This window comes from Misgurnus anguillicaudatus, chromosome 18, assembly GCF_027580225.2.
Source record: "Misgurnus anguillicaudatus chromosome 18, ASM2758022v2, whole genome shotgun sequence".
In the NCBI taxonomy this organism is placed as follows: domain Eukaryota; kingdom Metazoa; phylum Chordata; class Actinopteri; order Cypriniformes; family Cobitidae; genus Misgurnus; species Misgurnus anguillicaudatus.
In genome coordinates this window covers 10,827,238-10,841,786 of record NC_073354.2, presented here as the reverse complement: position 1 = coordinate 10,841,786, position 14,549 = coordinate 10,827,238, and the positions used below count along the sequence as shown (strand labels likewise).

The following is a 14,549-nucleotide window of genomic DNA, read 5'->3' as shown; positions in this document are numbered from 1 at the left end:
TGTTTTTATTTCTTTTTGTTTTCAATATTACAAAATGCGCATCAAAATAAAATTCAAGTATTCTATTTTTTTCTATTTTTCAAAATTTATCCAAAAAAATCCACATAAAAAATTCAAGTATTTAATTTTTTTTTTCAATTTTACCAAAGTGATCCAAAAAAGGCACATCAAAATAAAATCCAAGTATTTTAATTTTTTTATTTCCTTTTTTTATTATTTTACAAAATGCACATCAAAATAAAATCCAAGTATTTTATTTTTTTCTTCAATTTTACAAAATGAATCCAAAAAATTCACATCAAAATAAAATTCAAGTTTTTAAATGTATTTATTTTTTCAATTTTACAAAATCAGAAAAATTTTAATTTCTCATACAGAAAAATGCTGATGTCAGTAAAGAAGGTGATGATCAGAGAGATTTAAAACTGCCAGTTAGCAAATATTGCATTAGTGTATACAGCATAGGAGACTTGAATATTCACTCGCCGATATATCTTGGAGGTCTCTTCTCTATAAACGCCGTCATTCCCTCTTGTCTGTCCCGTGTTGGAATGAGCTGAGATAGAAATCAAAATATATTCAAAATCCAATAAAGCACATAAAATAAATCATGCTGTTTCTGACATAATAATGAAATATATAACCAAATATATAATAGTTTATGATGGCTAAATATATTTTGTCCAATCAAACTTAGTATTTAGCAAATTAATTAATTTGGTCAAAAATATGATGTCATGTTAATAATAATTGTGCATATTATTTGGCTGTTCATGGTACTACTGATAATGGTTTACACATTTACACATTTGGCTTTTATCCAAAGCGACTTACAATGGCCTACATTTTATTCAGTAGGTGTGCCCCTTGGTACACATGACCTTTTGGGCCTCTAATGCAATGCTCTACCAACTGAGCTACGCCTACAGAAACACTTATATTTACAATAAATCTAGCTCCAGTGTAGAGTCTCCATTTGATGTCCAAAATAAAATCTCTCATATCGGCGCTTCTCGGTTTTGCCCCAGGAGAAAGTACTGTATTACTCCAACAAAATAACTAACTTACCCTGGCGTAACACATTCCTTCAATGGCCATTCCTGAAGTGATGTCCACCTCAGCGCCACGATTCATTGCTAATTTAGCCATCCGCAATGCAATTGGGGCCTGAGGGAGAAAGACAACACAAGTTCATTCTCAAAATTTACATTTTTTACAGAAGTTGCTTGCCCATACACAACTTGCTGGCATAGTGCTATGATATTCAGGGTGGATGCTAGGAGGTCACATTGAAAAAACCCACCACCCAAGTCTCTGATGCTCTGGTCTATAGATATTGCTGTAACACTGTACAATAAGGTCTCCTTTATTAAAGGCACACTCCACTTTTTTAAAAAATATGCTCATTTTCCAGCTCCCCTAGAGTTAACCATTCGATTCTTACCGTTTTGGAAGCCATTCAGCTGATCTCCGGGTCTGGCGCCAGCACCTCCAGCACAGCTCAGCACAATACACTGAATCCGATTAGACCATTAGCATCACGCTCAAAAATAACCAAAGAGTTTGGATGTTTATCTTATTTAAAACTTGACTCTTCTGTAGTTACATCGTGTACTAAGACCGACAGAATATTAAAAGTTGCGATTTTCTAGGTTTGTATACATTATATAGTACACTTTTTAACACATTAACGTTAGCTCATAGTTTTTGATACGCTTTAGCTATGATTTGAACTAAGGTAATCTACTTGTTTATTTAGCTTCAGAAATAAACTAGTCTAAAAAGGACTCTGTTGTTATTTAATATTATAGGAGTTTACCAGAAGTTACGTTTGTTCCACAAAAGCAGTTTATTTATGTTGTTATTGCTGAAACCGTCTATAGTGAAGTTTGTCTTAGCATGCACCAGTAATACATCAGATCATTTTAAACAGGCTTCAGTTTGACATTAATACACCCTTTAGGACAGTCACACAATCATGACACAGTTAACTGACGAGGACAGAAGTGCTGACAGAACTTATTGTGGCTTGACACATCTGAACATCGTGATCTAAATAGGACAACTTCATTGTAATCTAATTTTTCAACCTGTCAATCATTGGGTGAACCAGAAAAGCAGGATGCCCTATAGGTCACACATGATCTACAGTAAGTGTGGTTGCTAATGACAGACGATTCCAGTTATATACAGAGTAGGTAGTGCTGAGTCATGTTGACATTGATATTTTCACATTCACTCCAAAATAAATTTAAGCAAAGAAATTAAAATGTCAATCCAATTATACATGCGTCTCTGTATTTAAAGGAACACTCCACTTTTTAAAAAAAAATTAAGGACTTTACTGCCGCAACATGTCTGCAGGGGGCGCAATGAAATTACGCAGCGCCTGAAAATAGTCCCCAGCTATTGAAAGTTATCAAGGGGACTATTTTCAGGTGCTGCGTAATATCATTGCGCCTGCTGCAGCCATGTTACGGCATTAAAGTCTTTGATTATTACGCCAGTTTGAGAGTATAGTTCCTAGCCATATATAACTTTTCATTTTCCGTCATTCTTAGTACACAATGTAACTACAGAAGAGTCTTTGGTTATTTTTTTAGCGCGATGCTAATGGTCTAATCAGATTCAATAGATTGTGCTAAGCTATGCTAAAAGTGGTATACCGCCAGACCTGGAGATCAGCTGAATGAATTCCAAAACGAATTAAAGGTTCTCTAAGCGAATTCACGCGTTTTAGACCATAAACATTTTTTTGTTACATACAGCAAACATCTCCTCACTATCCGCTTGCTTCCTGTCCGCTGATCAAACTGTAAAAAAACGCGATCTCTGTAGACAGCTCAGGCTCCACAAACTGCAATAACAACAAACTGGCCAAACCTACACCAGAAAGAAAGTATTCTAACCAATAAACGGCAAGAAGGATTTGGGGGTTGGGTTTGGGCCCGTTTATAAAAGCACGGAAGGGAGGGGGAGTGGGAGGGGTTAACTACGCACAGTTTGTTTGAAAACATATTTCAAAAATCAACACACAGATACGCTTAGAACGCCTTTAAATGTTTAAAGGGATAGTTCACACCAAAATCAAAATTTTGTCATCATTTATTCACTCTCATGTTATTACAAACATGTGTAAATTTCTTTGGTCTGATCAACATGAAGGAAGATATTTTGAGAAATGTTTGTTACCAAACCGTTCGTGGACCCCATTCACTTCCATAGTAGGGAAAAAGAATACTATGGAAGTTACTGGGGTCCACAAATGGTTTGGTTACAAACATTTCTCGAAATATCTTCCTTTGTGTTCATCAGAACAAAGACATTTATACATGTTTGTAACAACAAAAGGGTGAGCAAATGATGACAGAACTTCCACTTTTGGGTGAACTATCCCTTTAACTCCAGGGGAGCTGGAAAATGGAGTGTCCCTTTAACTGTTTGCTTACTTGGGAGGTGCCTGATGAAAGTCATATACATTTTTATGCCAAAAATCATTAGGATATTAAGTAAAGATCATGTTCCATGACAATTATTTTGTAAATTTCCTTTCGAAAATATTTACAAAATGTATTCATCATAAGTAATATGTGTTCCTAAGAACTGAACATGGACAACTTTAAAGGCTATTATCAAACTATTTTTCAAATAGTTGTTTCTCGGCCAAATAATGGGTCTCATTTACTTAGCATGCGTACGCACAAATTTGCGCGTGAGATGTGCATACGGACGTTTTCACGAACAAATCATGATTCAACAAAAACCTTTTTATCAAAATTTCTTCTAAATGTACAAAAAAAATTTAAAACAACAAATACCACACGTACACAACAATCACGTAAGCTATAATAAAATACTAGGTTGTTATTATAATAATGTTGATATAGAAAATTTACATGATTATATTTTATATTATAATATTTCCTATATTATATACATTATTTATATTATTATCATCATATACAGAACATTATATATTATTATAGCCTACTTATTTTTTTTCTACATATATAAAAAGATGCACAAAATGACAAATCTTCACGCTTTCCTTCCTCACTTTTTAAATCTCTATATGAAAGTAACTGCTTAACGTCTGGGTGATTCTCACGAAACCATTGGAACACCACGGCACTAATGATTTTAGCTTTAAAATGTGTAATATAGTAACATTAAAAAGCATCAGAATTAACACAATACTGTGTTCTACCTTGCACAATGTGTGATTTCAACATAAGAATTTATAATTGTAAATTTTATCTCATTTTCTGCTGAAATTCTCATTACCGCAATGTGTCCGGCTGTGTTTGAACATGCGTTATGTTGTAATTTAATCAAATGAACACAAAAATATTAAGAAAAAAATAAATGGATGTTTTGCTAGACTACTTTAGATGACAGAAAAAATATTTACTGAATATTCATGTATAATAATAATGAAGAAAAATTAGGAAAATGATGTGTCCATGCCTGATGTTCTCATCCTCCGCAACACTTTTTGAGAACAGTTTAAGCACACATACAGAATTGTAATAAAGTTTGATTTTGAGTGACCAAGCACATGGACCAGTTACTTCAAGATGGCTACCAGGTAAGATCATTTTTTTACAGTTAATTTGAAATATTGTCTTGTCAGAATGCTTACATGACATTTTGATTATCATTACCGCAACAGATGCTTATTAAATGTTAATTAATAGAAGCATAATACTTTGATTTTAAATGCATGTGCAGAATCTCCAAATTATGTTCTTTCAGGTTTGTCATGTCATTTTGAAAATATGGCTGTGTTGATGTTTTCTGACTGTTGCGGTAATGAGATTTTTTAGGACTCATTTTTTAAAGTATGTTACAAAAAGTGTTAAATGATAAGTAAAAGTTTTTAAATTAATGTTCCCATTTACTCCAGACTTTGTTTTTCAATGTCTGGTGGGAAAAAAAGTAAGTTTAAGCAATTTTTACATTTTCATTCTTGACATTTTTAAAACCAAGTTTTCATGAGAATCACCCGTCTAATGTAAACGTCATGTAAATGTTATGAGAAGTCCAAACGTCAATCACTTGATCTCCTGTCTGTTTTATTTTAGATACAGATGTGCGTCTGTGTCATATTAATTAAATGGCATATTTGTTAACGCATCCAATACTTCTTTAATGTTACTCAGGTGGACACAAAGCACTGGCTTCCTCCAGCGACAGCAAAACCTCCCAAATCAAAATGCAAAGCAAAACAAAATATTGCTGGTAATAAATATGAGCATGAATTTCTTTTCTAGCTCTTTTGTTTCTATGACAAACTGCTTAAATTTTCTGTGGACCAGCAACCTTGTGCATGCGGCCGCTTATGTATAACACTCCAAATTCACTAAATTAAGAACAAGTATAAGAACGAACTCATGTCTCTTGTGCGTACGCACGTGTTGTAAATTAGGCGGAAAGTTTTCATGAGAAGTTCAAGTGTGCCTATAAATACAATTACGCAATTATTAGGGAATGAGACCCATTGTCTCATCCTAACAAACCATACATCAATGGCAAAGACAAAGAAAGAAAATAAAGATCATAGAGACAGACCTGAGGCAGAATCTCTCGAGCTAAACTGAGAGCCTCTTGATGGGCTGCATCACCTGTCTGGTTCTGTGGCACAGACTGGTTGACCAGTCCTAATTTCAGAGCTTGTTCACCTCCAACTCGCCGGCCGGTGAAAATCAACTCCTTTGCGATTGCAAAGCCCACTGTCCGTGGCAACCTCTGACTGCCTCCTAATAAATAAAGAAGATATTACGATAACATTGCCTTGCAAGAGTAAATAAATTTTCACTTTTTTATCAAATTGATGCAGTGTTTGAGTAATAAAATCATGTTCAACTTTTCAATATTTGGTGGCCAACACCTATGCAAAGTCTCTATTTAATTTTTTTTATTATTTTTCTATAAGCACAGATATCAGAATTGTGGTTTCCCTCATAAATGCACACACAAAAATGAAAACAAATATTTTATGTTTAATATTTAATAATTTTTTGAAGAGCCATCCCTGCTCCATTTGTTGAGTATTATTGGTTCTTGTTTGTGCATTTTTATTCACAGAATCCACAGAAGTATGTGATCGCCAAAAAAAAAACTTTGTGTGTCAAATCCATAACACGTGTACATATATTTCCTTCCTCTTAAACAAAAGATACACGCAGAGACTGATATTTTTCTGATGTGTGTATTAGAGATTTATGAAAACATAAACAGATGGAATATATTGATAATAAAAACAGGTAGGCCCACTTCGATATTATATATTTGGAACACTAATACCCTATCCTAAACCTAAAAATCTTGACTACAAACTATATATCATTGGAAAGCTCAAAGTGTAAAGTGTGTAGTTTTCATATTTCATCACAATTTGGGGAAAATTATGACATAGTAAGAATCAGTTTCTAAAAGGTTACGGGCCCACAAGTAGGCCAAATTTGTTTTTTACTTATTTATAACACTAAACCCCTACTCTTAACCTAAAAAATCATGAGACAAACTATAGATCACTGTAAAGCTCTCAAAATGTAGTCTTCATATTTCAAAGTCATCTGATGATAGAAATAATGTAGTGACAGTTTCTAGTTACATTTTGTCATAAAACTATATCCTATTATAAATCTTTAAAAATGTGGACAAACTATGTATCATTAGAATCTCTAAGTATGTAGTTTTCATATTTCAAAATCTTTTTAGATTAATAATAATACAGTAATTTATTAATTTCTGACAAGAGTATGCAGCAAACGTTGACACCTAGTGGCCGTTGGTGGTGAAACCACTAAAACAGTGACACAAACCAAATTTTTTGTGATTGGGAATTGCTTTTTGTGTATGTTACGAGACTTTTTGTCTTTTTATCCTACGCGCCTATCAACTTCAGGTGTGCGACGCTAATTTGTTTGTGATTTTAACTTGAAATTTGGATCACAACTACTTATGCCTTCATCTTTGCATTATTACTTTTGTGAAATATTTACATTTTTTATGTATAAAATTGTTATGTTATTGAAATATTTTTATTTCTTAAAAAAAAAATTAAACTGCTATAACAATTTTAAAATTTTAACTCCAGCTTCTAGACCAAAATATGCCAGTGTTATATTAATTTAAAGGTGTACATCACATTTTTACCCCCCCCCCCACACTCAAAAGGGATTTGCGCCACATAAGGGGTTAAGTTTGTTAATGTATGTTTTTATAGTATAATGATGCTATTTTAAATCATTTTTTCTGTGTACATTTTTCTAACACATGGACTAAATAGATACATATTTCACTTAAAAAAATAATAAAATGTCACAGATAAAAAATATACATCAACCATAAAATACAGCAAATGTGAGGTATTAAAATAATCTGGAAAATTATCTTGTGAGCTTTGCAAAGCACTGTTTCTTGTTTGACTCATCTAATTTAGTCTATCCATCAGTCTCTTCATTTGTCAGTTTATCTGTCTCATCCTGAACTAGACTGCCATCTACCTGTTTGTCTGTCTCAATATTAAAGTCACTTTCATCTTGTTTTTCCTACCAGCTCCTGGAAGCAATCCTCGCGTTGTTTCAATCAGGCCCATCTGCGCAGAATGTGCTACAAAACACACAAACACACAGAAAGGTCATTTGAAGGACTCAGCCTCCACATGCCATAACCACAGTTTCTTAACCCCATGATGTGACAATGACTACAAATCACAGAGACCTGTTGTGATCCAGAGCACGCACTCACCTGCTGTACGTATGTCACATGCTAATGCCAACTCCAGTCCGCCCCCCAGAGCAAAGCCGTCCACTGCTGCAATGGTCGGCATAGGCAGTGCAGCTGGAAAAAATAGGGCACCACATACATGTAACAGGCACGTTGTACATAAGATTAGAAGAGGAAAGACTCTATTAATCTCTAAAATCACTATAAGAACATTTAGATGCTGACTTTCAATTATTTACAGAAATAAACTGTGCACTGTAATAAAATTACTCCACAAATAACTGCAATTTATGTTTCAAACACAGATGGCAATAGAGAGGCAAAAGTTTGAGTCTCACCAATGTCATTCATCAATGATCGTAGGCCATGCACAAAGTGTTCTGCTTCAGAGTTGCTCATCTGAGCTCGCTCCTTAAGATCTGCACCTGTTAACAAGCAGAAAAAAACTTTATGGTGCTTGCACTGACCTGCAAAAATCTTAACTGCGTGCAACACACAAGGTAACCATATTTTTTAGCAAAATAATTTACATTTTTAAGAAAATGAACTTGAATTATCATGAACAGTTTACTTCCACATTTTAAACAAGGGATATAAGTATTTCTCCAGGGATTAAAACACTTTAAAGAATGATAACATAGACTATATACTGCATACTAAAAATAGTAAATAAACCAACAGGCATTATTCCATAATGTTTCATAACGGTAATATACAAGTAAGAGTAAGGATGCATCGAAATAAAGATTCTTGGCCGAAGCCAAACAAAATGAAACACTGAACAACCAAAATATGTCATAATTTTTCAAAATATTCTCACAATTGCCCAAGTTACATTTTCAGAATGTCCTGTTTACTATATTTATTTCACAATATTTAACAGCAGTCATTATAGGGCCTTTTACACCTTGTCACTTCTCTAATAAAGAAGCAATAGATAGACTTAAACTGTTCCATTTACATAAATGAGTCTTGGCTAAACTGATTTTAATCCGATCTTCTATTCTGGCACAAAATGCAAATAACCAATTCATTACTCTGCCTTAAAGGAATATTCCATTTTCTTAAAAGAAAAATCCAGATAATTTACTCACCGCCATGTCATCCAAAATGTTGATGTCTTTCTTTGTTCAGTCGAGAAGAAATTATGTTTTTTGAGGAAAATATTGCAGGATTTTTCTCATTTTAATGGACTTCAATAGACACCAACACTCAACACCCAACTCAACACGTAACAGTTTTTTTCAACGGAGTTTCAAAGGACTATAAACAATCCCAAACGAGGCATAAGGGTCTTATCTAGCAAAACAATTGTCAATATGCTCTTTTAAACCACAACTTTTCGTCTAGGTCCGGTCCAGCGCGACCTAACGTAAATGCGTAGTGATGTAGGAAGGTCACGTGTTACATATATAAAACGCACATTTGCGGACCATTGTAAACAATAAACTGACACAAAGACATTAATTAGTATCAGTTGACATACAACAACGTCAGAACTGTCCTCTTTCAACACACTTGTAAACACTGGGGCGGAGTTTCGCGTTAGTTTTCTGTGACCTCTTGACGTCATAACGTATTGCGTGGGGTCACCTCGCGCATCACAACCAGATCTAGACGAGAAGTTGTGCTTTAAAAGTGTATATTTGTTATTTTTCTTGTCAGGAATGGCAATCGTTTTGCTGGATGAGACACTTGTGCCTCGTTTGGGATTGTTTATAGTCCTTTGAAACTCCATTGAAGGAAACTGTTGCGTGTTGAGTTGAGTGTTGGGTGTTGGTGTCTATTAAAGTCCATTAAAATGAGAAAAATCCTGCAATGTTTTCCTCAAAAAACATAATTTCTTCTTGACTGAACAAAGAAAGACATCAACATTTTGGATGACGTGGTGGTGAGTAAATTATCTGGATTTTTTTTTAAGAAAATTGACTATTCCTTTAAGAAACTTACAACGCCGCTTTTATGCAGCACTGTATGTTAAGCGGCAGAAACTGAGATTTCTCTTAATTATCTCATCAATTAAAAGAAACCGCTTCCCTGCCAAAGATGAGCATTTCCGTCTTTCCGCAATACCACTATTTTCCACCAGGTGACGCTCTTCCGCAACTTAGAAAACCCGGAAGTATCGCCCTAGGGCAAGCAGCTGCATATCCGTGTATGTTTTGTGGATCGCTCTGAATCGAATCTCTATCAAAGGTCCTTCACAAAAATGGAATTACCTCAGCTTTTTGCTCAAAATAAGGTGTTTTTGAAGAAGCCTACCCTTATTTTATAGGTGATAAATAGATAATTAATGAAGGTAGGATATGTAATATTAAAAATATAAGAATTTATTACTTCTCACAACCCCTATTTCCATACTGTACCATCTGCATTCCTGTGCTTACTGATAGTGATCAAAGACTATTGTCACAGCTGTTTATTCAATACAGTGGGGGTTAAAGGTGGTCTTCTGATTGGTCAGTTTGAATGTATGAGGTTAGGTTTAGTCACATGGTCAAGGGATAGAGAATAAAGGTCTTGGTTTTCATGAGCTCTGGGCTTTTGCCTTTTGCTTTCCTTCTTCCCCTGAGTTCTTGGGTTTAGGCCATTAGGCCAGGATTCCAGTTCTCAATGATGATTCTCTTTCTTCTAAACTTTCTTTCTCTGTTCTCTATCTTATCAGGTAATATCTTACATACATTGAAAACAGTTAATTGTTTGTATTAATAGGCTTTATGCCCAGCTGCACTACTTCCTGAACTTCAGCCAGCTCCTTGTTTCCTGTCTGCCATTATTGGACAAACTGATTAATCCAGGTGTGTCTGACCTCAGTAGTCACAAACCAACTGATTAATCCAGGTTAGCTTGACCTCAGTAGTCACAACAACAATAATCAGACACACCTGGATTAATCAGTTTGTCCAATAATGGCAGACAGGAAACAAGGAGCTGGCTGAAGTTCAGGAAGTAGTGCAGCTGGGCATAAAGCCTATTACCATTTCATGCATTTTTATTGTAACCATTTCAATTGTAACTTTAAGTCAAAACTGTTATTAAACCTTTTAATTTACAAATCTGTTGTTTAGTTTGGATTTAAGGTTAATAGTGAAACGCTACATATTGCAATTCAATATATTTATATTCTAGTAATGCTCTCCCACATATTTTGCTATTATAACTGCACTTATTTCCGTCGTTGGTATGAGTTGCAGAAGGGTGACTATTGACCAGAAATACACAGTTTTACACTATCTTGCTGTTAACATTTCTAATTTTGGCGTTCCTACAGATTAAACCATTGTAGTGAATCCACCCTTACAGATAAAACAGGTTTTGTTTGAAAGCAGAGGGTCTGTCCTTTCATTTGTTATATTGTATGTTTATATATTTAAAGAAGAACATTTTCTGGAAGGCATTAAACTTTTGTGAAAATCATGAAAAATGCGGGCGCTGGCTGGCAACTTTTTTAGAAAACGCTAGCGGCAAAAGAGTTAATATATGCGTGTTTGTCATTGTACACTCTTAAAATGAATGTGTTAAATTAACACATCTTGTGTCTAGTTAAGGACAACACATCTAGTGTGTTGTCCTTAACGTAACACATCTCTGTGTTATTTTTGGAATAACACACTTTGTGTTGTTTTAACACATCTTGTGTTGTCCATTTCATTTATTTAAGCTCACAATCTACACGAAATGACACACAATGTGTTAAAATCAACACATACTTTCTTAGAGTGTAGGACTTTACTGGTTCTAGGAAGTTTTAATTACATACTGCTGACGCTCTTTGTCGTTCCTCTTCTCATCTATGACATGAGATGAAGAGCTAAAGTCTTCCGTTCTTCATGCTTGTGCATTCAGCAGATACCCAAGATTATCCCGTGTCTTTCTCATGCAAAGCATGGTGTTCAGGATGTCTTGTTTTTTATTATAAATGAAACTTGTAGTTCTGTAGTTCATTTTCGCGTCTTTCTCTGACACTTTAAAATGCTTACCAACATGTTTGCTGCATTTGCGCAACACTCACTCTGTGCTGGTTGCTATTTGATTGCGTTATCAAAGACCTCATTGTTCGGGTAAAATGTATTCGGTCTTTTCACTTTTTTTTGTTATTTTTGGCCGAATAATTTCGGATGAATACTTTCGGATGAATAATTTCGGTGCATCCCCAAGTAAAAGTACTGTAGTCACATTACCTCATCATCTCGCATTTACTTTTTAATTTGTATTTATTTTTGTCTTGAATATTCAGAGAAAAAAATTTTTTGCAGCTGTAATTATGTCAGGTTCATTTGTTGCACTAAAAATGGAAATCGAACGCATAATTGCATTGTAGAATATTACATTTCATGCAGAGTGCTTTGTGTAATTCATACCTTCAGGGAATTCTGTTCATACAGAAAATTTGCACACTGCATGTAATGCAGATATACAGATGTATGCTTTTTAAAAACTTTCTTTTACTGACCTGCACAAAAGACTCCAGAGACCAAACTTCTAAAGAGCACCACACGAACTGCTGCATCATGGTGTAATGATGAAACCAACTCTCTCATCTACACAGAGTAAGACAAATATAGATGTGTATATATAAAAAAACAAAGACAGAAACAGAAGACAGGGTATTGATTAAACAGAGGATTCTGGGAGAGTCGTTTTGTCGTCTGGTTTAACTCCAAAATTCCTAAGAAATACAAACCTGTGTATAAGACAATTGTGTCAAAATGGTCCAGAAATGCAAAAGTATTTTAGAGGTCAACTAAACAGTGATTCAACAGTCCATTAAATACCTCAAAGTTTAGCCATTCCTAATAAATCAATAAAATGAAAGCTTGCAGTACAGTATGTACTCATTACTTAAAGGCTGTGACATTAAAAGTCTTATCTAAAATTCACATTGACTAGATGTTCTGCTTCTTGCACATTTGAGTCTGATGCTGCAGGACAGGTGGTTTCTGCAGACAGACGGGGTGGGGAGGGACTCACCTGACTCACAAACACGGTGCCCAGAGAGTTACGTGCCTTCTCACGACACATCAGCACTTCAACTATACCTAACCACAGAAGAGAGGAAGACTATGACAAACGGACCGAAGAGGAAACGAGACTCCACACCTAAAAGAGCAACCTGAGCAGTGTCTGTGTTGTTTATTTATTATTTAACAGTTACTCCTGAACCGTCTTGAACTTGAACTGTGGCCAGCCACATAATGCAACATTAAAGGGTATCATTTTCACAAGGACATCCAAATATTCCACCTAATGTGTTTGTGTTAAACCATTCATAGATGCCACTTTCTGGCTTTCCATTGGATGATGGCTATGAGATCTGCTAGCTGTTATGGCTTTGTGCAATTGTCAAAAAAGACCAAAGGACCTTTCACAAACATTCTCTTGACATTTTATGGCTCTGCATGCTTTGTCAAATAAATCTGTCAGTTAGAAATAAGAAAGTTAACTGATTAATTACATAATATTTTACAAATACGACCAGGATAATAGTTATGTATAGAGATACTGTAAATATCAATATCTATGACCTTGAGATGTTAATGACTGGCGTCATGGACGTATTCATGTGGTATTAATGTTGGTTAACCTGCATGCATGCATAAACGATATCCAAAATAAAAACAATCATACTGTAGCATTTCTAAAGGTTAACTCGTTTTGGTGCAGACTTTAATATTTGTTTCACACCTGCTGAAGAAACGTGTGCGTGTTGGTGATGAATGATGTAGTTGTGATATTCACCTACCGTTGTCTTCACCTTCAAGTCGATTCAGACGGACTTCAGGCAGATTATCTGCGGGCCTGTCGGAGCACCATGACCGGCTTTGATTAAAACTAGCCCGAGGAAACAGTCGTTTGATCGGCCCGGTATACGCAAAGCAACGCGCTCCCATGAACTCCACGCTGGGTTGTATAACAAACCTTCCAGTTCTCGTGACAACTCTCCGCAGTACACTCATGTTAAATATAAGTTATTTTCGCGGCTTGTAGCAGCGATCTTGGTAACTCAAAAACGAAATGTAATAGTTTAACCCGGAATTAAACCAGACTGTTGCTGTTGGTAATAACCTTATGGGTGAATCACTGTAAGCTTGTGCAGTGCATACTTCCTCAAATACTTACACAACGGTCATCTCTTTACTGATACGGAACTTACTTTTCGCAATAACTCATACTTTTACATTTGAGTGTAGCGTATTATGTTATTAAACACAATGAAATGCACAAAATATTCATAAACTAGTTTTACTATTTACTATTGCCAATAGCACGCCTCTTTTACAGACTGACGTCGGCACCACTGGACCAATCAAATACTTTGTTTATTCGGGCGACGCAACACATGCAGGATAGAGACAGAGCGCAGCGCGTCACAACCTGAAAACCACGCCCACCGGGGGGGAAAGCAATCCAACAGTCTCCATTGACTTTGTATTGCAAAAGGCCGCCTCCTTGTCATTTCTGGCTTATAACAAAAAACTGAATAATGCCTAAAAGCTGCTTTGGGACAATATGTACAGCTAACAAGCCAAAGAACACAGAAATAAGTTTTTATAAGCTGTCGAGCCGTAAAACCCAGTATTTAAGGAGAATAAAGTGGATCGCCGATTACGTTTCCCCCTATTGGACGCAGTTTTACTAATAGGAGTACTATGAAAAGTTGCCTGTTTCCATTTCTGTGTCTAAACGCTCGTTTTTTGAAGTCGACAGCTTATAAAAAAAAAATTTATTTATTTTTTTGGCGTGTTAGATGTACACCTTGTCACACAGCAGCTTTTAGGTATTATTCTGTTTTTAAGTTTAATCTGTAAATAAGT

At 35.2% G+C, this 14,549-nt stretch overlaps 1 protein-coding gene across 1 annotated transcript; it reads right to left on the bottom strand.

Annotated features, from left to right (window-relative positions):
- Positions 1–309: 309 nt before the first annotated feature.
- echdc2 (enoyl CoA hydratase domain containing 2) lies at positions 310–13,991 on the bottom strand. The gene is made up of 9 exons (XM_055186509.2): positions 13,478–13,991; positions 12,706–12,773; positions 12,188–12,275; positions 8,073–8,159; positions 7,756–7,848; positions 7,561–7,617; positions 5,572–5,759; positions 1,069–1,167; positions 310–556 (listed from the first exon to the last, which is right to left on the bottom strand). Exons 1-9 carry the CDS (start codon positions 13,689–13,691, stop codon positions 479–481), a joined length of 972 nt encoding a protein of 323 aa, XP_055042484.2. The 5' UTR covers positions 13,692–13,991; the 3' UTR covers positions 310–478.
- Positions 13,992–14,549: the final 558 nt, after the last annotated feature.

Excerpts from the sequence above, each read along its gene's own strand:
- echdc2 (XM_055186509.2), bottom strand. The coding sequence starts at position 13,691 with ATGAGTGTACTGCGGAGAGTTGTCACGAGAACTGGAAGGTTTGTTATA. Across the intron at positions 12,774-13,477 it reads ACTTGAAGGTGAAGACAACG|GTATAGTTGAAGTGCTGATG; the intron begins GTAGGTGAATAT and ends TTCTGTGGTTAG. Across the intron at positions 8,160-12,187 it reads CTCTGGAGTCTTTTGTGCAG|GTGCAGATCTTAAGGAGCGA; the intron begins GTCAGTAAAAGA and ends GCTTGTTAACAG.